At 50.8% G+C, this 27,835-nt stretch overlaps 2 protein-coding genes across 7 annotated transcripts in view; both read left to right on the forward strand.

Moving 5' to 3' along the window:
* rabgap1 (RAB GTPase activating protein 1) overlaps positions 1-27,835 on the forward strand; it is a 60,740-nt gene that overhangs the window by 16,829 nt on the left and 16,076 nt on the right. For all 6 annotated transcript variants that reach the window (XM_023831855.2, XM_023831856.2, XM_023831859.2 and 3 more), the window contains 11 exons: positions 498-693; positions 1,117-1,351; positions 1,680-1,854; positions 2,399-2,556; positions 5,801-5,911; positions 6,382-6,448; positions 6,549-6,651; positions 6,740-6,909; positions 7,215-7,383; positions 7,649-7,742; positions 11,071-11,221. In XM_023831855.2, coding sequence (XP_023687623.2) covers positions 498-693; positions 1,117-1,351; positions 1,680-1,854; positions 2,399-2,556; positions 5,801-5,911; positions 6,382-6,448; positions 6,549-6,651; positions 6,740-6,909; positions 7,215-7,383; positions 7,649-7,742; positions 11,071-11,221 — 1,629 coding nt within the window. The remainder of the gene's footprint in view (positions 1-497; positions 694-1,116; positions 1,352-1,679; positions 1,855-2,398; positions 2,557-5,800; positions 5,912-6,381; positions 6,449-6,548; positions 6,652-6,739; positions 6,910-7,214; positions 7,384-7,648; positions 7,743-11,070; positions 11,222-27,835) is intronic.
* Positions 14,403-19,909, forward strand: LOC111854165 (probable G-protein coupled receptor 21). The gene has a single exon (XM_023831867.2). It carries the CDS (start codon positions 16,685-16,687, stop codon positions 17,939-17,941), a length of 1,257 nt encoding a protein of 418 aa, XP_023687635.1. The 5' UTR covers positions 14,403-16,684; the 3' UTR covers positions 17,942-19,909.

Consider the following 27,835-nt stretch of genomic DNA (forward strand, 5'->3'; position numbering starts at 1 on the left):
CCGTGTGCTCTGCCTCTCTCTCTCTTGCTCATTAGCTGCTTCTCAGATGCGTGTGTGCAGCAGCCTGCCGGCCACCTACTGGTCAGTTCAGGGATTGCAGAGTTTTGAGGAAATAAAGAAGCCGAAATATTAAATTCAAGCCGAAGCACTTTTTCTCATTCTTGGAAATTACCAAAAATTTCTGTCTGTCTGTGTGCACTAACATTAAGCTAATATGGTTAATTAGTCACTTGCTTTCTTCAGCCACAGAGATTCTGATAATCATGCAGGGTGTTTGTTCTCTTGTTATCTGCACTGATATCCTGGGTGTCTAGGTCATATTCCAGCAGATATGCTTGAAAAGGGTGAAGGAGTCAGAACCGGCCAAGGTGCCCTCGGGCTCCGTAACGCCGCGCGCCATTTTTTGTGACCGTGGGCCGTCTGCCGCCTTCTGACGCCGCGCCTGTGCTTGCATGCTGGTCTCTCCACCTCCCCCCCTCGCCCCCCCAACCCCGCAGATCGTCGGCAACGGTAGTGAGCAGCAGCTCCGGCGCGAGCTGGAAGATGTTCTGATGGATCCATCCATGGCCGAGCAGGCAGCCGGCGGTGGGGAGCAGGTAGGGGGCGCCATGTCTGCCCCCCCAGGAGCCCAGCCCAAGTTGGAGATGGTGCTGCCTGTCCAGTCCGCCAAGGAAGGCGAGTTTATGTATGAAGGTGAGTGGGGCCCCCAGAGCGGGAAGTGCAGGCCTTAGGGCAGCAACTCTCAGTCCCGTCCTTGGGGACGGTCCACATTTTTGCTCCCTGCCAGACAGTCCATGTTTTTGTCCCTGGGTTTGAGAAAGACGAGATCTAGTGGTGTGTGTTGGGTGGGGTCATCTGGCTCGGCCTAAATAGCGTCAGAATCGTCCATTTATGTCGTTTGATGCTGGATTTTTGGCTAAACTGTGCCTTAGAAGTGTTAAAATGAAAGAATCTAAATAGCTGCTCTTCTGCACAGTATTACGTAGGTGTAATACCTGCAGACCCTGCTAGTGTGGGATAGTCATTTAGCTGAGAATAATTCTTGGCTGTGCTGTTTCTCCCGCATTCCCTGCATGATGCTTGACGCTCTCTGCATTGTGCCCCCCCCCGCCGCAGAGGTCGTCCTGTCTGTGAGGTCCCCTGGCGACTCGTCAGAGCCCAGCCCCAGCACGCCAGTGCCAGACGAGGACAGCGTGGTGTTCAGCAAGCTGACGTACCTGGGCTGCGCATCCGTCAACGCCCCCCGCAGTGAGCTGGAGGCACTGCGCATGATCAGCATCCTGAGGGGCCAGTGCCAGATGCCACTGGACGTCACGCTGTCCGTTCCTGGCGTCTCCGAGGGCACCGTCAGGTAAGAGACAGGCCCCCCCCCTCTGCCCCGCAACCCGCCCCGCGGACCACGGCCGCTCACAAGCCGTCCTGGGAGTCACAGGCGCATTATGGAATGGTACCTTGGTCACGCACACACAGGCTGTCCAGTCCAGCTGAGCCTCATGCAATGGGGCCACCTGCCGCTCAGAGCTACCAAAGGACCTGGAGAGATGCTGTACCTCCAGTGTGTGGCCTAGGGAGACTCGAAGCCACCTTTTCCGTGTGTCTGTCGGCCATGTTGAGACCGACTAGGATGGTCCTGATTGTAATCTCAGCTCTCAGTCTGAACGCCTCCGTGTCTGAAACAGGTTGCTGGATCCTCAGACGAGCACGGAAATAGCCAACTATCCCATCCACAAGATTCTGTTCTGTGTGCGCGGCCACGACGGTACCCCGGAGAGCGACTGCTTCGCCTTCACCGAGAGCCATTACAACACCGAGATCTTCCGCATCCATGTCTTCCGCTGCGAGATCCAGGAGGCGGTGAGCGCTTCATGGAAACGCACTTTCTCTGCTGCGTCACCCATAGTGGTTGTAAGCGCCGAGAGGCTGATGCTCTGGGTAGCCACCCGTCACTAAATTACGCCTGTTGTCAGCATGGGGAACTCCGTGATTGGCTGCCAGCACCACAGCTGGTGTGTTACCCGGGAAACACACATTAGCTGCTCTGGGCGTGATGCTGCCACCAGGGTATGCAGACGTGAATGAAATGATACCTTATTTGCTGCTTCTTTAGTTTTCACGTATCGCATCTTGCTGTCCTTTAAGGGCCCTCACTCAAGGCAACCTTCTGATCACAAGCACTGATCCATTCAGTTCAGCCTCAATCACCACATTATCTGCTAGTCCCCAGTAATCATAGTGCCAGGCCCAGTGTGTTTATATGTGTTTTTTTTTTTCTTTGCTGGTGCTTTCCAGTCCCCTACTCCTGACCTGAGTCTCCTCCTCCTGAATACCCTCTAATATTCCCTAAGGGCTGTGTTCTGGATCTGCCCCGTTTTGACCTCTGCCCTCTGCCATCCTCTAGGTTAGTCGGATCCTGTACAGCTTCGCCACTGCTTTCAGGAGGTCGGCCAGCAAGCCCCTGCAGGCGGCGCAGGCCCCGCCCCTGACGCCCGACAGCGATGTCTTCACCTTCACCGTCTGCCTTGAGATCAAGGAGGATGATGGGAAAGGCTCTTACAGGTGAGGGAGAGCGGGGCATGCGCCGTGTGTGGCCCTGCTCTCCGGGGGGACGTACTCTCTGTTAAGGGCCAGATACCGGCCCACTCGCTGGAGTGTGTGTGCTTTCCATAAAGCCCTTATCGGTCTCCCACTCACACTTTATAGGACCTGACAGGGCTGCTTTAGCTGCTCGCAGTTAGGGCTCAGGACTGCTGCCTCGCACCTCCAGGGCTGCTTTAGCTGCTCGCAGTTAGGGCTCAGGACTGCTGCCTCGCACCTCCAGGGCTGCTTTAGCTGCTCACAGTTAGGGCTCAGGGCTGCTGCCTCGCACCTCCAGGGCTGCTTTAACTGCTCGCAGTTAGGGCTCAGGACTGCTGCCTCGCACCTCCAGGGCTGCTTTAGCTGCTCGCAGTTAGGGCTCATGGCTGCTGCCTCGCACCTCCAGGGCTGCTTTAGCTGCTCGCAGTTAGTGCTCAGGACTGCTGCCTCGCACCTCCAGGGCTGCTTTAGCTGCTCGCAGTTAGGGCTCAGGGCTGCTGCCTCGCACCTCCAGGGCTGCTTTAGCTGCTCGCAGTTAGGGCTCATGGCTGCTGCCTCGCACCTCCAGGGCTGCTTTAGCTGCTCGCAGTTAGTGCTCAGGACTGCTGCCTCGCACCTCCAGGGCTGCTTTAGCTGCTCGCAGTTAGGGCTCAGGACTGCTGCCTCGCACCTCCAGGGCTGCTTTAGCTGCTCGCAGTTAGGGCTCAGGACTGCTGCCTCGCACCTCCAGGGCTGCTTTAGCTGCTCGCAGTTAGGGCTCAGGGCTGCTGCCTCGCACCTCCAGGGCTGCTTTAGCTGCTCGCAGTTAGGGCTCAGGGCTGCTGCCTCGCACCACCAGGGCTGCTTTAGCTGCTCGCAGTTAGGGCTCAGGGCTGCTGCCTCGTACCTCCAGGGCTGCTTTAGCTGCTCGCAGTTAGGGCTCAGGACTGCTGCCTCGCACCTCCAGGGCTGCTTTAGCTGCTCGCAGTTAGTGCTCAGGGCTGCTGCCTCGCACCTCCAGGGCTGCTTTAGCTGCTCGCAGTTAGGGCTCAGGGCTGCTGCCTCGCACCTCCAGGGCTGCTTTAGCTACTCGCAGTTAGGGCTCAGGACTGCTGTGGTTTCTGGTCCTGACTCTGCTCTGTGTGTGTGTCCCCCGCCATGTCATGTGGGCTTCCTCCGGTAACTTCCATTTCCTCCCGCAGTCCAAAGGCTTGCAGATTGGTGAATCAGTGTCTCCAATTTGCCCATAGCACATGAGTGTGTGCCAGTGCAGGTGTGCATTGTAACTGACTGCCATCCCATCCAGACTGTCCCATTCCTGGTGCCCTGTTCCACCTGGTATAGGCAAGCCTCTATTGGATAAGAAGTATCTGGATGGATGGATGGATGGCTTATGAGCCACATGAATATTGTACTGTATTTTCCTCAGGGCCTCATTTGCACATCCTGAGATTCGTCGTCCCCCGTGACTCTGAGTGAGGTGCGATTCTACAGGAATCCTCTGATGTGGTGACTGTTAAGTTGCAGTTTGAACATCACGTGGTGCAGGCTGCTGTGTGTTTTAGGCTGTTTCGGGGATTTTGAAACACCCCTCTAGTCAGCCTCGGGCCCCCACATGTTCATAGGCCCTTGGGTGCTGCCTCTCCAGACGTCGACAGGTTGGGAACGAGCAGCAGGTACCAGCTCGGACTGGCTGCTTTTTTTCCGACTTCCTGTTGGAGTGGAAATAAGCTGCTCATTACTAAAAAAAAAAATAGAAATACCAAAGTTTTCCCTACCTCACAAATGACCGATCTTCTGAATTGTTTGGAAACAAAAGAAGCATATTTTTAGCCTCCTGAAGAACAAAGTGCATTAGTGATTAGGATCTTTGATCTGTGATTTTGTGCACTGAGGCAGGATGTAAGTAGGTATGGGGAGACTCAGAAACCGGGTAGAGTCCTGTTATTGTGTCTGTTTACAGAGCTTAGTCACGTCTGCTCTGTTGGTTAGAATACGGAAGTCCACCATGGAATGTTGTTAACGGTTTGTATGTGTAACTCAGGCTACGCGCTAAACGGCACGCAGCGTTCCTGAGGAGGCCATCAATCCGTTCCTGGTTCCCCTTTGATGAAGCTGTTGGATTAGCTCTCCAGTTAATCTTCCTTTGCCCTCAGAGAAGGCTGGCGCATTCATGCACTAATCTCATTTCATACAGCTCCATGTATCTGTGACCGTCCATAATCCGCAGGAGCTGAAACCAGACTTTATTTATATTCGCCGTGAACGATCCAGGGTTGGCGAACGGGCAGGGGCGTCTCACCACGTCTACCAGCAGGGGGAGCAGTGATCAGCAGCCTGCAGCTCTGTCATTCATTGCTGAGTGTTTACTGTGACGTATATCAGTCGTAAACGGGAATCTTCCATGCCAGTTTAAACCTGTTCATGTTAAGGCACGAGCGGCCGTGTGGTGAGGAGAAGCACGACTTCCTCCTGTTTCTGTGGCTACTAGACTGTAGATTCTGGCTTGAGGTAGATGGTGTGTCTGCATATTCATGGAATGTGGGTTTGGCGTGGGGCTAAATCCCGCGACCAGGGGCCCGCGGCCTCCCGAAAACAATCACGCATGAGGCCGACCGGCCCAGTTATTGGCATGATGCTTGGCGGACCTTTCAAGGTGAAATATTCAAAGCAGGGCGACTGACTGTTTGGGCGAAATGCGTGCTGACAGCATGCAAACACGAGCCTGTGTGCCGAGGTGTACTGCACTGTGCAGAAGTCTTAGGCAGTCAAAGAATATGTTTCGAGCTGTTTATTTGGGTAGTAAATGTCTGTTTGCTCAGGAAAAAGAAACATTAGGATTTATGCAAACGATAACACAATAAAAACAGAATTTCTCCAAAACGGCACCTTGCTGGACGGCTAGATGAACACGGCTTCAGTTCCCAAGTCTCTCCTCAGGGGCACCTCAGCTGTTCTGTTTATTTGTTACTCGTCACCACCAGTTCACTTAATTAGCTGAATGTGTTAAATTGTTTTATGTTGTATTGATTACCCAAGCAAAGCTAGTGATTGAGTGAACAAATATACTGATGTATTGGAAATACTGAGGCGACTTTAGGAGAGATTTTGAATTGGCTAAGAGGACACAATTTAACAGACGTACTCTCACACCAACATGAAGATCGCCTCAACATCATTTTCCTTGACGGCCATTAGCCTTTTCGTACATCGCTGTACCAACGCCGTTTCTCTCTGTCTGTTTCAGCGCCGTGTCGAAAGACAAAGACAAGCAGTGCTTCAAGCTGCGCCCCGGGATGGAGAAAAAGATAGTGATCTATGTGCAGCAGACCTCCAACAAAGAGCTGTCGATAGAGAGGTCAGCCAGGCCTGCTTTTCCCTCCCAGGCAGGAGGGTGTCACCACTGAGCGCTTTCTGCTGAAGTAACTCACAGCTGTACTGCGCCTCATCTGTTAACCATCAATATTTAATGTGTGACACAACGCCGATCATCACTTATTGAAATGTGTTTTTTTTTTAATTATTAAGATCTTTTTAGTTTGAGCTTTACCTAATACTATTTTGGAGAACATTCGTAATGAGTGTAATAGGCTAATAGGAAATACGTATTTTACCTATTATTCACACCTTCGCATCTTGTTTCTTTGGATACTTTCACTGTATATATGTGTAATATTCAGTTGATGTCTTTGGGCGGCACCCTATTGATAAACTCATTAACGAATATGATGAAGAGGAGACCGTTTGGCTGCATTTGTTCGGATCTCGCCTGGTTCCTGTGTAGCTCCAGCCTTCGCTGGTGGATCATGTGGTGCTTCTTGTTGCTAGGTGCTTTGGTCTCTTGCTGAGCCCAGGCAAAGATGTGAGGAACAGTGACATGCACCTGCTGGACCTGGTGAGTGTTCCCTCCTGCCAGTCTGGCCCGGCCCGGCCCGGCCCGGCCTGCCTCCCCCCACTGTCGCTTACATGCCGACGCCCCTGCTCTGTCGCCGCAGGAGTCGATGGGGAAAAGCTCAGATGGAAAGTCTTACATCATCACAGGGAGCTGGAATCCCAACACCCCTCAGTTCCAGTCTGTCAACGAGGAGACCCCCAAAGGTGAGGAGATGGCATATGGACGCTGTTTACGGCGTGCATCTCGCTGCCTGGAAGGACTCCGTTGATGTGGCCCCCTTGTGTCCCATAGATAAGTTCATGTATATGACCACGGCTGTGGACCTGGTCATCACGGAGGTGGAGGAGCCCGTGAGGTTCCTGCTGGAGACACGGGTGCGAGTCTGTTCCCCCAACGAGAGGCTCTTCTGGCCTTTCAGCAAGCGGAGTTACACCGAGACCTTCTACCTGAAACTCAAGCAGGTGAGAATGAGAGTGTGTAGTGTGTGAGAGTGTGTGAGTGAGCGGGGGCCCTCTTTAAGGCAGGGGAGGAGGTGTAAGCATCTTCCCCAGGACTGGGAGGTCTCCATCTACGCTGGGTCATTAGCCTGTTGCGTCATGTTCTGCTAAGCAGCCCTCTGGATTCCACTGGTCAGGGCTGCATCTCCAGCCTGCAGCGTGGTGCCAGCTAATAGGCCAAGTGCAGTGAAGGCCGAAGTGCCCCTGGACTCAAAACCGAGGAGCATGTAGCCTCTGTAACCTGCTGCTGCCGTTCTCCTTCATCCCAGATGGAGAGGAAGGACAGGAAGAGCAACACGGACACGCTGTACGAGGTGGTAAGCCTGGAGAGCGAGTCTGAGCGGGAGAAGAGGAAGACCACGGCCAGCCCCAGCATCCTGCCCTCGGCGTCGCACGGCCCCATGGTGCCTTCACCCCCTGAGGACGAGGAGGAGGAAGGTGGGCCCGAGACTTGCTCTGGGTGGGGGGGATCATATAACACTGGGGTGGGGGAGGTTAGCAGGGTCTTTACTGTGGTATGGAAGTGGGTTTAACATAACATTGGGGGGGGGAAGTGGACAAAGGGTGCCTGGGAAGTGCTCCCCGCCCCCTGCCTTTAAAATCAGTGCTTCCTGCGCTTTGTCCACCGTAACCGTGCGCCTGGCCCTGACCTGCCTGCCATGGCACCACGCCGCGCTGACCCTGCACTCCCCCCCCCCCCCAGACAATGACGAGCCGCTGCTGAGCGGCTCGGGGGACGTGTCCAAAGAGTGTGCCGAGAAGATCCTGGAGACCTGGGGCGAGCTGCTGTCCAAGTGGTGAGCGGCCGGTTCTCCTCTCCTGTCTCACCGTTAGCTTTCACTTCTCCTTTGTCACTCATGCGAAGTACGTCTCTGGTCTGCCGGTTCCATTTGACTGCAGCCTCGCTCACACTCCCAGCCTCCAGCAGTGACCCTTGGATAGCCATTTTTATTATTGGTCTCAGGTACACTCCCGTCCAATGCGCCGCTAAACCCCCCCCCCCCCCGACAAGTCACATACCAGGAAGCTTTATGGGCGAGTGGCTCCTTCAGAGCTGCTACTGGAGGAGGGCTTCACCTTTGGTTGTAAGAAGATAAGAACATAAGAAATTACCAAAGGAGAGGAGGCCATTCAGCCCATTAAGCTCATTTGGGGAGAAATCAACTAATAGCTCAGAGTTGTTAAAATGTTATCTAGCTTTGATTTAAAGGACCCCAGGGTTTTAGCTTGCTCTATACTAGCAGGAAGACTATTCCATACTCTAACTACATGCTGTGTAAAGAAGTGCTTCCTCAAATTCATTTTAAAATGTTCTCCTGTTATTTTCCACTTATGGCCATGAGTTGTAGTATTTAAACTAATACTGAAGTAGCCATTTGGCTGAACAGCATCCAGACCTGTTAGAATCTTATATACCTGGATCATGTCCCCCTTTAGTCTTTTGCTGGGGGGCCACATCTGTTCCGATGTTCTGTGACCCCCAGCTGAACCTCCCTGTGCCCTTTGGCCTGTCCTGAATGTCTGAGCCAGGACTCGGGCTTTTGGGGGGGGACGCCGCAAAAGGTGCTGGGGCGCTTCAAGGTCGCTCCAGTGGGTCTGTTTGTCGCTGCGGTTGCCGTCGGTGATGAGCTGTGGGGTTTTCGTGGACGATAAAGCCAGCCCTGCTTCGTCTAGCCGGACAGAGACCCATGAAGCGTTACGGATCCTTCCCCCGCAGCACATATTACCATTTTAAATGGAACAGATGGACATTAAACTTGGCCTTTCCTCCCCCGCTCCTGTTCTTTTGGCCGTGTTCGTGTTCTTAGCATTGCTCCAGACTCAGATCCTGACATGTGCTGCACCGTCGCCCCTTGTGATTTTTACAGCACCTCCAGACCAGAACGTACTGAGTTTGCAGAGTGAATTTATGGGACGCAGCCTTTTATAGGCGAGTGGAGGCAGGTCAGTAAGAATCGGGGTTCCTAGCTTGATGGAACTTGCATCTCTGGATCATTTCCCGATGGGAGGTGTGACCCGGAAGTCTGGTTTCTGTATTGTCGATATCGTTAGACCCATAAAGCATTCACTGGGGCCCGTAGAGTGCTCACTGGGGCCCGTAGAGTGCTCACTGGGCCCCTATTCTTACTGCCCCTAAATCCACCATGTTATTTCCCAGCGCTGGTATGGGGTGACTTTTATCCTTTCCGAGTCTCACGGTTCCTTCAGGTCTTCCTTCAGTGTCGTTTACTTCGTTCCCCTCCGCCTAAAGTCTGCACTGGGACAGGAACCCCGCACCGTTGAAGTCACTCTGCTTTTTTTGGCCATAGGAAATGAGTTATCGGTCTTTGGGTGGAATTACTTTCACAATTGTGTCCGATTCTTTGTGTCACAGGCAAACGTTTAAGTTTTTTATTCCCGAATGTACAGTTTACCCAAGTTTTGCTAGGCAATACTAGATAAGGTTCACGTTATAGAAACCCTCAGAAGGACACGCACACATACACACACACACACACACTTCGCAGTTTGGAGAATTAATTCAGAATGAGACAATGGATCCCAGATATAAGGTGTTCCGCCCATTTGCAGGCTCTTATTGTCCAATTACACGCCGAGATGAATTCAGACCAAAAGCTCGGGCGTGTTCAGCTCGGAGGCTTTGCCCGTCTACCCTGCCTGCAGATTGGCTTGTTTGTCTCTCTCCCCGCCACCTGTATTTCTGGATGCTCCTTCAGGCGTCCTGGTGTGTGGAACACGGGTAACAGCGGTCACGTTTCCAAACTCGGCTGGGACAGGGAGGTAGCTGGTTTCCCGGTTACAGGTCATCGCCTATAGCTCATGTCCTATTCCTTCGGTAAAACGATCCCCGTTTTGCACTGAGAAGCTTTGCCGGAACAATGCAGCTTTTTCCGCACGTTTCCGTTGTCAAGCTCGTCATTCTCTATTAGGGGAGGCTTATGCAGAGGCGTGTCATCAGAGAGCCCTAACTGCTCTCATTGCACACTTTCAGCAGAAAGCCCTGCCATCAAAGGTCACTCATCAGCTTGGTCACATTGTCTTAGACCGTTGAAATGAGGGACGCTGTAGCACTGAGATGCAACTACATTTCCATTGGGTTTAAAGGCCATGGATACAGTGACTCATCCTCTTCTAATTGCGCTGAAGGTAACACTCAGGACACAAGGGACTGAAAGGCTGTCCACACCCATGCCATTCAGCATAGGGTATTAATACTTAAAATGTGCCTGTCACTTTCTGTAGTTCTAAGGATAGACCTGATATCATTTGTTGATATAAATAGAAGCAGGGTAAAGTAAACCTTTTTATTCTTGTTTATATTTGTTTTTAATGTGGTTCTCTAGGGGCGCTTTTCCACCGCACCAAGTATGGTACTTTTCGGTACTTTCACTTTTCCATTTACATTCCATTTATCCTCTTTTATGACGTTCATGTTGGACAGAATTTTGTTGTCCGAGTTGCCCCTGTGTCGTCATTTCAACATGGCAGCTTACACAGTCAACAGTAATTCTATTTTATACATATTTACAGTATATTAATAGTTATAAATGTAATTGCATGTGTTCGATTTAGAGAATACAATATCATGACCGTAAACAGTATCCTAGCATACAATATCAGATTTTTACCAGACTTTAGTGTATTTTGTTTGTTTGTAGTTTGTTTGCCTCTCGAAAAAAGAATATCGCTATGAATGTACTAAAATATTTTTAAACACTTTTATTGTGGTTTTACTAGTTTGTGTTTCTTGTTTGTATGTCTCTTGGAAAAAAGAATCTCACTCCAAATCTGCAATGATATAAAGCAACAACATGCAACAGCGTGTTCATGGAGGCAGCCATGTTTGTTCCAAGATGTGGTAGCTTGAACGGGAGAGTTCCGACTGATAATCGAACGTACCATTACACCAGTGGAAAACCAACACCTTGATGTACCGAATTTTTTGTATCTTCCCGAAGTACCAAAAGTACGGTATCTGGTGCGGTGGAAAAAAGCTGTAGGTGTATCGAGTATTAGTGTTTTTGAGTTTTCTGTACAGTGATCGGGCTATCGCCATGCTATGAATGCACCATTTTGCAGTCAGCACCTCCTTGACAGTTGCGGGGTTCTCTGGGGGGGGTCCAGGCACATGAACCTGTCCGTTCGGCCGAAGCAGCTCCCCGCACTCGTCCGCAGCGGCATCCCGGAGGCTCTTCGGGGAGAGGTCTGGCAGCTTCTGGCCGGTTGCCATAACAACGACCACCAGGTGGAGGAATACCGCACGCTCATCACAAAGGTAGGCCCCTCCATCAGGCATCATTGTGTGGGGGACTGTAAGCTACTGGTTAACGGACATCTGGGTCTTGAGCTAACGAGCCTCACCATGTGTGTTGCAAAGCTGCCCCCCCTTCCCCGTCTGGCCCCTCCCCTCACACAGCCCTGCCTGCTTTCCATACCGCCCCTCCCCGCTGGCCCAATCATTCCCATTATTCTGCAGTGAGAAGCATTCACAGAGATACTGAGGCTGCTGCCCTTGAGTATGTCCGACTGCACTATTGTCCTAGTCTACAGGAATGGGCCTCATCTGATTTCCCTGTGGTTTGTCTCTCAGGTTGCACAGGGTCTGTTTGGGGGGTACCTGGGATAGTGGTTCTTCACCTTGTGGTTCTGTGGTCACGTGACCTTCAGTCACTTCAGCTGGTGTGGCAGAAATGTGCCCACACCACACGCAGCACACAGTAATGCTGTAACCGTGTTTCCCAGTCCGATCCTCGGGGTCCCACAGACAGTCCATGTTTTTGCTGCCCAGTAGGGAGCTGGGAGAGAGTAAAAATGTGCAAGGAACTCAGAGGGAACAAAAACACAAAGTAACTGTGGGTCCCTGAGGAGCAGATTGGAAACCCTGCTTTATAATGTCAGGTTAACGCCCTTCTCTTCTGTCTGTGCACATCACCATTCAGTGTGCTTAACGGCTCTTTATTTATGCAGAAGCCTTTAAATGCCGACCAACAGTCTTCAACATATATGCCTAGTTACAGGGTTTTACATTCAACTTTTCATAGGATATTTTTTTTGTTGTTTCACGGACACCAGTAATGGGGGCGAGTTCAGTGGATGTTTTACACTTTATTCTGTTATTTAGATGGAGAGCTAAATATGAAACCAACCCGTAAAGCTTCATCTAAATATCACATAATATATTCTTAAAAAAAAAACTGGAAGAATGATTATGAGCAGATGAAATCATGATATAATTTGATTTAAACAAAGTAATGAGAGAAAATGAGTGGAAAGATCATCTGACTTGTGGTCTGAATGTTCTGGGTTTTTTGAGGTCACACACATGCATAGATGCGTCGTTGGGCGGGTGTCGGGCGGGCATCGTTGAGCGGCCGACCTGAGCTTAGGAAGATATGTGCGACAGTGCTGTGTATTCGAGTGACTTTTCAGGTTTTCCTGCACCACGCTTCTGCAGTTTTCCTGCTGTAATGCCGAATTTGTAAGTTGCCTTACATAGATGTCGGCTAAATAAAACTGCTGCTGTTATTATTATAGCAAAAATAATAGCACAGGGGCTCTTTTAGCTGAAGTATGTGGGAATTTTCCATATAGGGAACTTGGGGTTACGGCGGCATTTTTGGGCTTTGCCGTTTCGCCAGCCTCGTGTTTTTCCTGGCCTGCAGCATGTTGTCTGTGGTCACTTCCAGCCGGAGAGTCCCAGGTGTCTGCCAGCCGCCCCCACCCCCCTACCCACCCTCCACGAGTCTTCAGACTCATCACCCAGCATCTAAACAGACTCTCCCCTGAAGCCTGAGAGGCTGCCGATCTTCACTGGGGGGTTCCCTGGAAGATCATTTCGCGCCCAGTGAGAGGCTCCTCCATGCTGGCCCGCCTGCCTTAGGGGAGCCCTTGTCTTAATGGCTTTGGGGACCTGCTGTTCCTCAGTGTTGCGGTGAATAATTATTTGCCAGTGTGATTCTCTTCTGAAACATACGGCTAGTCTGATAAGCAGATAGGGTCATTTTGTTAGTTTTTTCTCAAAACTGATATGTTGCGGTTGTCTGTACCGTGCAGAAGGATCTGAGACAATTGCCTATCAGTGGAAATAGAGCCAGATAGACTCTTTTGTTTAAAATGACATTGGAGTAGCCTTATTCAGCATAAAGTGAGGCAGTGGCTTTACCTGGTTACTGCATCTTGGATGCTCATGATTAATAAGCTGACAATGGAGATTCCTAGAGCAAGCAGTTCTGTGCCTTGGTTTCCCCTAAACAGGAGTGTTGTTACAGTGAGCATACCAGCCTTTCAGAGCGTAAGGCCAGCCTGCTTTGGAGTGAGCTAGACTCTGCTTGGCTGGGTGTGACAGACATACCATGTAGTCGACATGTCCTTCACTTTGTATTTATAAACTGATTATAAACTGCTTTCCTGGCTTGCAGGTTACCTGTGCTCACTATATAACTGAAATCCTCAGTTGTCCTGAAGGGTTCCCCGCCATCCATTTTCTGCTGCTTGTTCTCCTGGTTCGTTCGATTATCCTGTAATTCTTTCTGCTCGTCTCTGTTGTCGTTCCCAGCAAATGTTAGGGATCTCACTGACAGGCCTGTGATTTCGAGACCCAGCGTGTGCTCCTGTGGCGCTCTGATGCTCCTTCCTCCCTTTATCTTTCCTTCTTTATTTGCTCAGAATAAACCTGCAGGAAAAGCCTCCCAAACATAGAGAGCCTTGAATAGAAGGTGCAGGCAGCGAGCGAGACGTCCCGCTTGGCCGCAGCTGCCCCGCAGGTCTGCATGCTTCACAGATTCTTAAATGCTTCCGTCTGTTAGCCACAGGGCATAATGTTTCCCATTAGCTTTGTTATATAAATCTCACGCTTTTTTTGTTGTCTTTCCTCTTCGCGAATCGCTCTGCAGAACCCGACTGCTCCTGTTGCCAAGTTTCGCTTCTTGCTCTACTTAGCTTCTTCTTGCACTCAGATTCTTAAAACCTCACATTCCAAAACCAACCCCAAAACAAAAAGAGTAATGATTCTCTTTACTGTCTGCGAATAAAGGCCAAAATCGATCCCCAGCAGGTCTGGGAGTGGCACCTGTCCTGCAGGGGGCGCCCTCCCTGGGTCTTGCCGCGTCGGCGATGACTTGGCAGATCCTGCACCTCCCTGCATCCGTCGGCCATCCCGCCCGGCTCGGCTTGGCCTGTGGCGTGAACAGATCAGGGCCGAGGCCACGCCCCACTTTCAGACTTTGATCCTCCTGCGCGAGTCCCCTAAAGCCCATCTTCCTCGGCAGGTCACATGGGAGCGAGCACGGACAGTGTGGCGACTAGCAGGGCAAGTACGGAATAAAGCGCTTTTTTGTTATTCAGTCCCCCACATTCTTTAGCAAATGATGAATCCATCTGCTGACTCGCGGTCGCAACGTGTCGTACGATTAAAAGAAGCAGCGGCGGCGAGCTAAAGCCAGCTAGATGGGGGAGGATTTAGCAAATCTCACAAGAGCTTGGATGCCCAATACCAGCTTCCTCATTCAGGGAAATCAATCCAGGCTCGCTCATCGTCCGTTTACCAGTCTCCGTAATGCAGGCCACCCTCACTCCCACACTGTAACCAGTCTCCGTAATGCAGGCCACCCTCACTCCCACACTGTAACCAGTCTCCGTAATGCAGGCCACCCTCACTCCCACACTGTAACCAGTCTCCGTAATGCAGGCCACCCTCACTCCCACACTGTAACCAGTCTCCGTAATGCAGGCCACCCTCACTCCCACACTGTAACCAGTCTCCGTAATGCAGGCCACCCTCACTCCCACACTGTAACCAGTCTCCGTAATGCAGGCCACCCTCACTCCCACACTGTAACCAGTCTCCGTAATGCAGGCCACCCTCACTCCCACACTGTAACCAGTCTCCGTAATGCAGGCCACCCTCACTCCCACACTGTAACCAGTCTCCGTAATGCAGGCCACCCTCACTCCCACACTGTAACCAGTCTCCGTAATGCAGGCCACCCTCACTCCCACACTGTAGATGCTGCAGGAGGGAGGGGTTAAACGTGGAGTGAATGCCACACTGGCGCTGAGCCTCTCCGGTGACCCCAATAATCTCTGCCATAAAAAACAGGGAGGGGAACACAGTGATGCTGGCAGAACGGGGGGAGCATTTATCTATGGAGAACATGTAGAGCCCCTAGAAATCCTAGCCGAGAAGCTGGGAGAACAGCAGAATAGATCCAGCCGACGAATGCCCGAGTATCTCATCATGCATCACGCGGGCATCTGTCGAGCTGCCCCCCCCCCCCCCAGCAAGCAGGCCACTCTCGCAAGGCACAGATCCTGCCAGGTGTACGTGCCAGACCGCAATGCCGCTCACAGCGCCACCGTCAGGTCAGACGCTGACCTCTGCTGACCCGCAGACGGGGGTCAGCTGCTGTGGGTCCTCAGGATGCCGGCGAGGTCCGAGAGTCACAAGGGCGGCTCAGGGGACACGGAGACGACTGTGATTATATACAATAGGACGGGCACTAGCTGTACGGATACAGTCACGCACCCAGAACCTCGTATGACTCTGGCACCTTCAAACACAGGACCGGCCTCCCGGCTAGACTCTGCTTGGCTGGGTGTGACAGCAAACAGCATGGGGGGGGGGGGGTGAACACTCCAGTGCACCGAGTATTATGTCTAATTCTCACATACATGATGCATGGGGCCCTGAAACAGTGAGTAATGTGTGTGTCTGTGTGCTCACATGCGCTTGTGTGTGCGTGCGCTCGTGTGTTTGTCTGGGTCTGTGTGCTTGCTTGCGCTTGTGTGTGCGTGCGCTCATGTGTGTGTCTGTGTGTGTCTGTGTGTGTCTGGGTCTGTGTTTGGGTCTGTGTGCTTGCTTGTGTGTGTGTGTGTGTGTGTGTGTGTGTGTGTGTGTGAGTGAGTGACGGCATGCAGCTCCTCCCTGCTCACGCTTCCTGCTTCAGCTGCTCACTGGCTGGATTTTTTGGGGGTGGAGCTCTCTGCTGCCTCCATTGCTGCAAAGACGGGGTGAGAAGCAGAGAAGAGAGAGAGAGAGAGAGAGAAGCAGAGGTAGGGGGAGGGAGGGAGTGAGACAGAGCGAAAGAGGGAGCAGAGCTGCATCAGGGCCACAGTGAAGGAGGAAAGCTGCTTGCCTGCATTCGGGCGTGGGGCTCCCTCATTTACATTCCAGACACCGCCGCCTCTCTGGGGGATTTGCACGTCTTCGGGGCTCCGTGCACCGCTGTCTGTCTGCAGCTCTCTCGACTAGTCTCCACATTCCGTGATTTTAGTATCGTTATCACTATTATTATTTTCGTGTCAGTGAAGAGAACTCTTTCCGCTGGTTTACCCTGCTGAAGTTGTCATGAAGAGCTGCATCTCTCGCCTCGGGGCCGTCTCGGAGAGCGGAGCGCCAGCTCCGTCTGCCCGGCTCCCCGGCCATGCCTGAACGCTCCAGCCACCGCTGCCGTCACCGTGGTGACACCTTCCTCCTCTAACAGGCCAGCGGCTTCCCCTAACTGAGAAGATAAGGTATCCGTTTGGATTCTCCGTCCCGCTGTTCTCTCCCTCTGCCCTTGGCTGGCACCAGGCCGTGGTACTGCCGCGCGAACTCCCGGAGGACGCAGTCGGGCCAGGACTGCCACCGCAGCCTCCAGCCCGGCACCTGCTCCTCACTTGCTCCTGGGAATGCGCCGGTCCTGTGGGGGGGCCTCCTCTCCGGGTCTCGCTGCATCGCTGCTGACATGGCAGGTGCCGTATGCGCCTGCATCTGCGGACTCTCGCTGGGGCACGTCAGCTGTCAGGATTTGCTGAGAAAGGAAGAGGAGAGGTAGAGGCGGGGGAGAGAAACAGACTCGCAAGGAGGGCCGGGGGGGGGTGGGGCAGGAGTGCGGGCGGTTTCCAGGGCACCCGAAGTAAAATCCCCTTGCCAAAAAATGAGAACTGGGGAGAGCTAAAGACCCACCTCAGGATGAACTCTACTGTGGATATGAACCAGAGCAGCGTGCCGTTTTGTCTTTTGGATGTGGGCTACTCTCATTTCTTTGATACTTGCATCCTGGAGATGGCTATTATTCTCTTCCTCACCATCCTCATCATCTCCGGAAACCTAGTGGTGATCTTTGTCTTCCACTGTGCGCCGCTGCTCAACCATCACACCACCAGCTCCTTCATCAAGACCATGACGTACGCTGACCTGCTGGTGGGGGTAAGCTGCCTGATCCCTTGCCTGTCCCTGCTGCACTACTTGGAGGGTCTGGACGAGGAGCTCACCTGCAAGGTGTTTGGATACATGGTGTCCGTGCTGAAAAGTGTCTCGATGGCATCGCTGGCGTGTGTCAGTGTGGACCGCTACATTGCTATCACACGGCCGCTCTCCTACGCCACGCTGGTGACGCCCTGCCGGCTCCGCGTGTGCATCACTCTCATCTGGCTCTACTCGAGCCTCATCTTCCTGCCATCCTTCTTCGGCATGGGCAAGCCCGGCTACCACGGCGACATCATTCGGTGGTGTGCCGAGTCATGGAGGACCAAGCCTCCCTTCACCTCCTTTATTGTGGCGCTGCTGTACGCGCCGGCCGCCTCCACGGTCTGCTTCACCTACTGCAACATCTTCCGCATCTGCCAGCAGCACACTCGTGAGATCAGTGAGCGCCGCGCCCGCTTTGGCCCACAAGAAGGTGCCACTGGCGAGGGCCAGGCCTGCACGGACAAGCGCTACGCCATGGTGCTCTTCCGCATCACCAGCGTCTTCTACATCCTGTGGCTGCCGTACATCATCTACTTCCTGCTGGAGAGCGCAGACATCTACCGGAACCCAATGGTCTCCTTCCTCACCACCTGGCTGGCCATCAGCAACAGCTTCTGCAACTGCCTCATCTACAGCCTCTCCAATAGCGCCTTCCGCAAGGGTCTCAAACGCCTGTGCTCCTTCTGCCTGCGCCGGGTGGAGAGCAAGAAGCCCCCAGGAATACACGAGGGCGCCGCCGGCCCTAGGGCCACCTGTCACGTATGAGCCAAGCCAGGGATTCTGGGCTTTCCAGGAGTCAATGGTTCTGGAAATAGGTTGGCAGAAGTCGTCCCGTCCTTAGGCTGTTGGGGGAGTAGCCGTGCACCCCAGTCAGAAGCAGGAAGTCGGGTGTTGGATGGGCTCGAACCGCCTGAACCGAGGGGGCGAAGATCACAGCATCGGGGAGTTTATCATGATGTACTTTCAGTAGTCCTTCTCAAACAATAGTCTTCTGCAAAAAAACAAGCTACCGTCTACAAGTATGTCTTAGCATTGTGTGAAACATCCTCGTTTCATTGCCAGGCGAAAGACAATGTTTGACAGCAGAGTGCTACTCTCCAGGACACTTTTGCATCGGATGGAATATTTAGTTGTTTAACTTCAAAACAACTTATTGTGATGGCTTTAATGTCTTCATCTGTGTACTTTTCCAAGGTTTCATTCACAGATGTTTTGTACCCATTTTTTGTTTCACGGGGCATGGCTGTGAAGCATACCACAAGCACGTCGGGCTCCACAATAAGGGATGTGAAATCCCTACTGCTCGGCGAAGGACGGGAAAACATTTGGCAGATTTTTTTATTTTATTTTATTCCAAGGTATTGCTGGCCTGGACCTGAACACATAGCACTGTTAGGGGTTAGGATAGCCGTTATTGTTTACAGAGTGTTGTGTTTCAGAGGAAGGTTACCTTTGACTGCACTAATGTTGTCCCCTCGTCTTAAGCATGCTGTGCTTTATGCTGGCTGGAACCCTGTATTTGGTTTGCGTTAGTAACGATCCAGGAACGTCTCAGAGGAAGGAGAAATGTTTATTTGTTTAGCTGTTTATCTCGGAACAGCTTCTAGCTGACCCATGGCTGGTGACTTGCACCACAAGGTCTTTCTGTAGAATCTTATTGACTTGCTCTCTCAAATGGGAGTTTATTTTCTGCCCGTCAATATGTCAAGCTTTGGGGCGACGTTGCGTCATCGCCCTTTTCCGTGCCGCTTTCCGACCCGCGTTTACGCTGCAAATTTAATCATGAGGGCCGAGGCTGTTTTTCTGAGAAGATTTCTGAATGTGTTGATGGCCAGGCGGAGTCTGGATTGCCCACAATTCATATTGTGAAAGTGCTTTTATCCGTGAAGGCTTTATGTAGCACGCGTCATGGCTGAAAAGGCAGCATTTCGGACAATTCTCTCAGCCGACACGCAACCGATGGAACAGATGCATGACAGGGAGAGATGCTGAGGGTTGAATTGCAGCTGAACAGTGTATTTGCCGCTCATGCAGACATTCTGCCTTTGAGTCTGCCTTGCATGTTGAGAAGCGACTAGACGACTAGACTAGTGGGCAGCCAACTCAGAGCTGGAGCCGCTGTTACACAGGCATGCCCATGCCGGCACTGTCCAGTTAATGCTTGGCTCCACTCTCATTCATTGGCAGTCTCGACACCGGACAGGTTGTATGTAGGTCTCTGGCGAGTGAAAGGCTCAGGCATGGTTGGGTCCAACGTGCCATATGAGCAGGACGCTGCCGTACCCAGGCAGCTTGAAGCCAGTGATTCACGCTCGCGTCTTTGTGTGGAAACGGGTTACTGATAAGGAGGGGGGGGGGCGGCATTAATTCCACATTAACGCCCCGCTGAGTCTCGGCTCTACAACAGAGTACCTATTGCTGTACTGAAATCCTATTTTAGCCTGGTGCTCGTCATGATTAAGTGCACGATAGTATTACTCCTTTTTTTTATAGACCAAAGTTGATTATTTAATACTGAGAGGTTTTTTATTTCTCCTAAAAATTGTACTTGGAGAGGAGAATGTGTAGTTACCTTCCAGTGTGTGATGTTTAATGACTGATAGACTTTAATCATGACTCCTTCTCAGGCCTCTGAATGCAATATTGTTGCATAGACACCTCCTCTTTCATTGTCTTCTCCAGAAGGGTTTAATTTATTGTGATACTTTAGGCACCTTTGAATGCGACTGATGTTTTTTGTCACGTCTTTAGCATGTGTTGAATTAACATTTACAATTTTCTTTTTTATATATATATATATATATATATATATATATATATATATATTTATATATATATGTGTGGAGCATATTATAAATGGAAGAGCGTTTTTATTTAAACCCAGTCCTGTGAGTAGTATTTGGACGTACATTCACGATGGGCTCACAGACTGTTTTCTATCGCTATGCTGTTGCAAGGGACAGTGCAATACTTTTAATGTGTTCCAAATCGAAGAACTATTGTCGGAGACAACGAAAACATATCACCTGTTTATAGGAAAAGGGCTTTTCGTTCTCGTGCAATTCCAAAGTGTTTCCAGTGGGTTTCGAAACGGGAGGTATCAGTCTGTAGATGCTGAAACAGCAGGTGCCAATCCAGGAGCATTTGCTCTCCTTTGATTTCTTTAAAAAAAAACAACTTTTCGGGCAGATTAGCCTTGTACCAGACTTGATAGTGCTTTAATAATACACGCGTCTTGCAGGTTCCTCCTGTGTATCCGAGGCACTGAGCTCTCTCTCATTTTGTGCTTGTGAGGCATGACAGTGAATATTTGACATCGGAACTCCAAGATGGCCCCCATTCGGATGGCTTTGGCGGTTTCCTGTGTCTTTGAAAACGAGTATCCCTTATCAGTCTTGTGTTGTCAAATGTCAAGCAGGGGAAAACGATGTCATGGGCAGAGGCTTAGATTACAGTGCTATTCTTGTGAACTTACATTTGTTGTAACTTAAGAATTAATTTCCACACAGCATCGTGTGCCTGTACAGTTGACCGTGTGAGCGACTTCAGCAGAGTCCTGAAGGTCCAATGTTGAGCAATACTGCATCGGTTATACGTTCATTTGTATTTAAAATAAGGTCTATGAATAAACCGATTATCCTGATCTGATGTTTGTATTTTTACTTTTTGAATGGTGAACTTTGCACTAATTTCTTGTGCTGATGTGGCTTTCAGCAGTCTTGACAAGAGATTTGTTGTTTTTTTTTTTCCTCCCTCCATTGACACAAAAAATGCCTTTTGGACCATTTGAACGAGTGCTGATGCTCGTTTGTGAGTGTGTACCTCCAAGACGGAATGCTGAGCTTATTACAGTCTCGGGGGTGGAAAGCTGTGATGGCATAGGAGAGAGTGAGGTTTCCCTCAGTGTGTGGTTTGGGACACTTTTATGCCAACAAGTAGTCGGTTCCCTTTTTCCTGTGGGAAAACTGCTGCTCTCTGAGAATCGGAGTCAAAGGTTAGCGGTGCCCGGGGACCCGGCCTCTGGTGGTGACCTGCTCCACAGTGCCATAATGGGACATGAAACCTGGCGGGACTCCGATTCTGGGGGACACAGATTTGTGCCGGAACAGCTTGTCCCCGGTTGGGTCAGAAGCTCCCGTATCATTGGCGAGCATCATCACGTCTTGTGTCCGCTCTCCGTCACGCCTCTTCTTATGAGCCGACTGGCTTTGGCTTTCACATCAGAAAGCCAACCTTTTAATGGAGTCCTCTTGGTCCAGAAATTTAGCTCCAAAATATCGTATCAGGGGAAAAATGAAAGCAAACAGTCTATGGTTTTGGTTTTGAAATGTCCCAAAGCGCAGGGGGGTTTGTAATAACTTGTGTGTCTGGCGTGGGCCGTGGTCGGGCTCTGTGGAATAAAGTCGGAATGCTTTCCTTTAGAAATCACAGAGGCCGACATTTTGCTTGACGTCTTCCATGGTGTGTAAATGGGCTGCATTAGTACCTTGTTTTGTACGTTTGGGAAAACACATGTCAACAATATATTTATATACTGGTCATATCTGTATTGACAAAATAAATGTCATTATTTAAAGGGTTCTTTCCTGTTTTCTGGTGCTTTGCCTCATGAGTGTCTGACTGTCCTGAGTGACCTTCACGTTCGGTGTTCAGTGAACACGCTCGGTGTTCAGGGCGATGCAGGTGGGGCACAGCGCCCCCCGCCGTCCGTGTCTCTGATCACCGGAAATGCAGAGCAGTACAAGCCTCTTCCACAGGGCCACTAATTCTTCGATTGCCACGCTTTCGCCGATCTCGGACCGGGGCTCCAGCCTGGCCACCCCCCTCTCCCCCCAGCCCCCGAGCCACGCAATGCCCGAGATGCGATAAGGGCCCAGCTTCCGTGGCTCCCTGCCAGCCAGTTTTCATCGGCCCGCCGCAGGCTCTAGCAGCCAGTCCCGAAAGAAAAACAAAATGCCACTTTAACCATTGTTATGTGACCAAAAAAAAACGGCCATTATAAACAATGATGGAGGAGGGGCGGAGCGGAGCGTTTCCCGTGGAAGTCACCCCTGCACTTGCTGTTATTCTCTCCCCCGCACGCAAAGGGTTGACAGGGACGTCGCTCTCTAATCAGCCCAAGCGGCTGGGCCTTTGGTGCTCCTGGAGCCCATATATCCCAGGTCCATAAACATTGATGGCTATCAGAACCAGCGCCCCCCGCTGGGCTGGGCGTGTCGGTATCGGGCCCTCTGTGGGGCGGCACTTGGGAAGCGGGGGCCAGTCTAGAACACGGTCATGATTTCCACCCGCCGTGGGTTTGTTGTTTTATTTTTCATTCTTCCTGTCTTTCTTCTTGAGCTTTCTTTCGCTTCGTTTCGGCCAGGAAGACCACCCACCCGATACCGTCGGCAGCTTCCCAGTTAGCCTGATAGCTGGCCGTGTGAAATACCGTCATGACATTTTCTGAAAACCAACTGAAACTGCCGGAATTCTGTTTTGCTTTTTGGTCAGTGGTTAATTTCAGGAAATTGCAATTATCCCAGTTAGTGTGTGTGTGCTTTTTTTAGAATGATTAAAATCAGCACACTTCGTAAAACAATTTAAGCAAACAGGCACGGAATATCCTGCCAAATATCCTTATTTTTGCTCAAATACGTATGGCATGTTAAGCTCCTTTTTAGGGGGGAAAAAAAAATTTGTCAATATTTTTTTTAATGTTTTTTTGGTAGCATCATACTTGTCCTAGTAAATAATGATAACCAGTTTGAAATGAATAATTAATAATTTGAGCTTAATTAAAGGTTAAGCTAAAGGGGGGAAATGCATTAAGCTGTTCTTTAAACAAAATGAATCTTTAAAAAATATTTTTTTAAAACCTTGATGGCCTAGACCAGTGTTTCTCAACCCAGTCGTCAGGGACACCTGGACAGCGCCAAAGCTCTCCCAGTCAATCAAGAACTCCTAATACCCAGTACAGGTGTGCAAGGAGCTGGGAGGGAACACAAATGTGGGCTGTCATTGTGTCCCTGAGCATTGGTTTGAGAAACACTAGCCTAAGCTAATGTGTTTTTTTTTTTTTATCAGTGATTGTGAAAATGAAGTTCATAACTGTGCTGAATGACGCCCCTTTACGCCAGTAGGCTGCCATATGAGCCACATGTTGTTGCAGATTCCTCCAGAACACTGAGGCAACACATAAGCCACAGTTACAGGCCATGACAGATTTGTGTCATGGCCTGTAACTGCATTTGGTCTTTTTTTAAATCAGTGTTTCCCAACCTGATTCCTGGGGGACCCCCAAAAGGTCCAAATTTTTGCTCCTTCCCAGCCCCCTGTTAGACATTCCATTTTTGCTCCTGGTAGGGACTGTCTGGGGGTCCTGGAGAACCAGATTTGGATCCATGTTACTGCATGATATATCTTGGGCAGATTCATTGTTTCAAGTTTGGTTAAGCAACAGCACCAGCATCCCTTCTCCATCAATACACTGCAGGAACCACTGGGCTTAGAGAACCTGAAGGACACAGGGCCATGGCGTGAATCATAAGAGTGCCTTTCTGAATTCTCTGACTGCCAGTGTACCTGAGAAACACTGATCTGTAGGACAGGCAGCCAAATGACTGCTCAAAGTGTACATTTTAAGGAGCTCTCTGTGCGGGGGCCAAATGCGGGGCCTGGCACGCGTCAGGGCACCGGCTCTCTGTGCGGGGGCCAAATGCGGGGCCCGGCACACGTCAGGGCCCCAGCTCTCTGTGTGGGGGCCAAATGCGGGGCAGAGTGGATGCCGCACTACTTGCTTCTGGCTCCGCAGATCTATTATTTAGGGACTTTATTTTCTGTTCCAGATAAAAAGAACATGAATAATGTAAGGAGGGGTAATTAATCTTTGAAAAGTGAGCAGGTAATTCGTAGCAGTCATGCATCCACCTCTGTGTCCCACACCGGTTTTGGAGAACCTTTGGAAAATGTCTGGCCTCCCATGCTGGAATCCGCATGGTGGCCGGCAGATGGCTTTTACAGAGTGCTGAACGCAGGATACATCTGGGAACGTGGGAACGGCCAGTCCCGAAAATATGCTGAGTCACTGCAGGAAGGGGATGTCGTGGGAACAACGTGGAGCTTATTGTGTTAGAGTGAGCAGTGCCCTACGGTTCAAAGGTAGTGACGTGTCTGCACTTATCCAGAGTACAGCTCTCTATACTGCCCCGAAAACATGCTGAGTCGCAGCCAGGCCTGCAGGAAGGGGGCGCTGTCTGCACTTATCCAGAGTAAAGCTCTCATTACTGCCCGGAAAACATGCCAAGTCACAGTCAGGCCTGCAGGAAGGGGGCGCTGTCTGCGTTTATCCAGAGTAGCGCTCTCATTACTGCTGTCATTTTGGTCCATATATTCAGAATCTGTAATCATTATTAAATATTATCTAGATTCTCCAGCCAAATATCAGCACTGGATACATGGGAAAGCCCCCAGAAGTGAGCTTTGGTGCTCCGTTTGTGAGCTAGGGGGCGCGCCGCTTTCGTTTCTGAGGTGTAGCACGCATGCCAGCCGCGTGGTCACTGTTTCTGCTCCCCTGCCCCTATTAATAGGTGGATGTGGCCTAAGTTGTCCCAGTCCAAACCTGAATGGAGAGAGGGTGCTGAAATATTTAAATGAGGGAAGTAATTAGTGCTCGTGGAGAGTGAGAGTCCGGGAGACAGAGTGTCCCTGTTGCAGGCCGCCCTGCGTGCCGGCTCTTGTATAGTGAATAAATAATGTGACGCTGGAATTGTTTGATAGCGAACATCAATCACTTTTACAGGGAGAGAGTAATGCCCGTGGGGGCTGTAATGAGCTCTGAGAGAGGAGAAAGTCAAGTCCCTCTGGATGGGGGCCTGATCACTATTAAATGGTTTATACTTTAGTCTGGAATAGGCTCCAGGCCCCCCTGCAACCCATGAGGATGGACGGATGGACGGACAGATAGATTTAATTCGTTAAGATAGCAAAGTGCCTCTGTTTTGTGGCTCGTCTGTACTTGACCCTGTTCCCTTGAGAGACAGACAACGCTCCTGGAATGAGACGCCTCACAGGCCACCTTCTGCTGTTTATGCGTGGTTTTTTTTTTGTCATTTTTTGACATACCGTTCTCTGTGAGCCGTTCTCTGAGATTAGTCTTATTTATACTCCTAAGCACTGCCCATTTTTTAGAATGGCCCAGCTCATACATTACTATATACCAACCTGTCTTTATGAGGAGAAATTGTTTCAATACCCATATTTTCATCAATATATCAATGTTCTGAATTATGCATTTTGAAGAAATTATGTTTCTTATATTCTACAACAAAAAGATGAAACGGAATATTGAGTTAAGCTTGCTAACTCCTCTGGCAGCACCTGGCCACACCAGAGCTACGCTTATTCTGAGAAAGTAGGTGAAATGTTCTGTTACAATTCTACCCTCAGTGTGTGTTGCGTTGTGTTTGGTGAGCTGCAGTGTATTATCATTTGTTAGATCACAGGCTCTAGGAAGGTGCCCTACTTAAAAAATGTATTTATATATTATATATATGATATAATATAATAGACCTATAATAGACAGGGTCCTGTTCCCTGTCCCCACATGCTGTGCCCACCGTGGGCCTTCGGGGTCCTGTTCCCTGTCCCCACATGCTGTCCACACCGTGGGCCTTCGGGGTCCTGTTCCCTGTCTCCACATGCTGTCCACACCGTCGGCCTTCGGGGTCCTGTTCCCTGTCCCCACATGCTGTCCACACCGTGGGCCTTCGGGGTCCTGTTCCCTGTCCCCACATGCTGTCCACACCGTGGGCCTTCGGGGTCCTGTTCCCTGTCCCCACATGCTGTGCACACCGTGGGCCTTCGGGGTCCTGTTCCCTGTCCCCACATGCTGTCCACACCGTGGGCCTTCGGGGTCCTGTTCCCTGTCTCCACATGCTGTCCACACCGTGGGCCTTCGGGGTCCTGTTCCCTGTCCCCACATGCTGTCCACACCGTGGGCCTTCGGGGTCCTGTTCCCTGTCCCCACATGCTGTGCACACCGTGGGCCTTCGGGCTCCTGTTCCCTGTCCCCACATGCTGTGCACACCGTGGGCCTTCGGGCTCCTGTTCCCTGTCCCCACATGCTGTCCACACCGTGGGCCTTCGGGGTCCTGTTCCCTGTCCCCACATGCTGTGCACACCGTGGGCCTTCGGGCTCCTGTTCCCTGTCCCCACACGCTGTCCAAAATCTGTTCTTTGTTCCGCCAACATACCTCATGTGCCTTTCACATCCAGGTCCATCTTCTCTGACTGACTGCTCACTTTGTCCTGGCCTCCATTCACGAAGCAGTCACTGCAGGCAGCGGTGGGTTGTGGGGGTGCGGGGGGGGAGGCGCAAGGGTCCCCCTCCAAAGGTCCCTTACCTGTCATGTGGTCATACACTGATCATGAGGCCCCTCTAAAACAAAACTGCCCCCAGGACAGGAGACTGTCATACAGGATGCTTGTTCATCCACGTCCTGGTGTGAGTGTGGCCTATCCTGTAAGACAAGCTAAAGGCGTTTGCTATGCTATCCTGTGATTGTGCTGTTTACTGCTCGCCTGAATAGCTGTTTTGTTTCGCCTGTATCCTCTGAGCGGTATGGCCTGCATATTTATGGGCAAGGGCCTAAGGCATCTGCAAGCATCTGTTCTCTCATCTGCAGAAAGATATTTGATGTTTAAGATATTATTTTGTCTTTGTGCCCAGCATTGTAGCGGTTAAGGACCTGATACGAGGATACCATCAGGTCCAAGCATCAAATGCTATTTAAATATAAACTATATAAATAATATAGTCTGCAGAAGGGACTTGAGTGTTAATTGCTTCAGCAATTGTATTGCATGTATAACACATGGGCTTTTATTGTAGTCATGGTGGGTAAAAAAGCTAAGCAAAAAAATAATAATTACAATGTCAAGTAATGTCTGGCGCTGGCCAGGTGATGGGGTGGCAGCACTGAGCCCATCCTGCAGATGCTTATGACTTCAGTTAAATGTATTGAAAAGGAAAAAGTGGTAACTTCACTTGAGGGGGCACAAATCCTACTACTGAAGCACAAATCATGAAGAAATCTCAAGATATGCATCACAATTCATTAATGAACAAGCATGAGATCAGTATTTTACAGGTGTTATTCATGTTATTCATGACTTGTTCCTTCAGTAGTTCACAAATGTTTACAGAATTAAGAGATATAGTAACAAATACAGTAACTTCTTGAGATAAGACGTCACGATTCATTAATGATGAATTAACATGAAATCACTATGTAACTACCACTTAGTTTGTAGTTAATTACATAAATAATATTATGTTATCTGTTTCCTCCGGGAACATATTACTGAAAAAAAAGCCATAGTGATAAACAGCATCTGCCAAGATTAGACAGGTGCCGGTGTAGCTGTCTATGCAGCTGTCTGTGGCTGTGATGCGGCTGTTTGCGTGTGGCTGTCTACGTGCGGCTGTCTGCGTGCGGCTGTCTGCGTGCGGCTGTCTGCGTGCGGCTGTCTGCGTGCGGCTGTCTGCGTGCGGCTGTCTGCGTGCGGCTGTCTGCGTGTGGCTGTCTACGTGCGGCTGTCTGCGTGCGGCTGTCTGCGTGCGGCTGTCTGCGTGTGGCTGTCTACGTGCGGCTGTCTGCGTGCGGCTGTCTACGTGCG

The sequence above is a fragment of the Paramormyrops kingsleyae genome, chromosome 7 (genome assembly GCF_048594095.1).
Source record: "Paramormyrops kingsleyae isolate MSU_618 chromosome 7, PKINGS_0.4, whole genome shotgun sequence".
NCBI classification, from domain to species: Eukaryota; Metazoa; Chordata; class Actinopteri; order Osteoglossiformes; family Mormyridae; genus Paramormyrops; species Paramormyrops kingsleyae.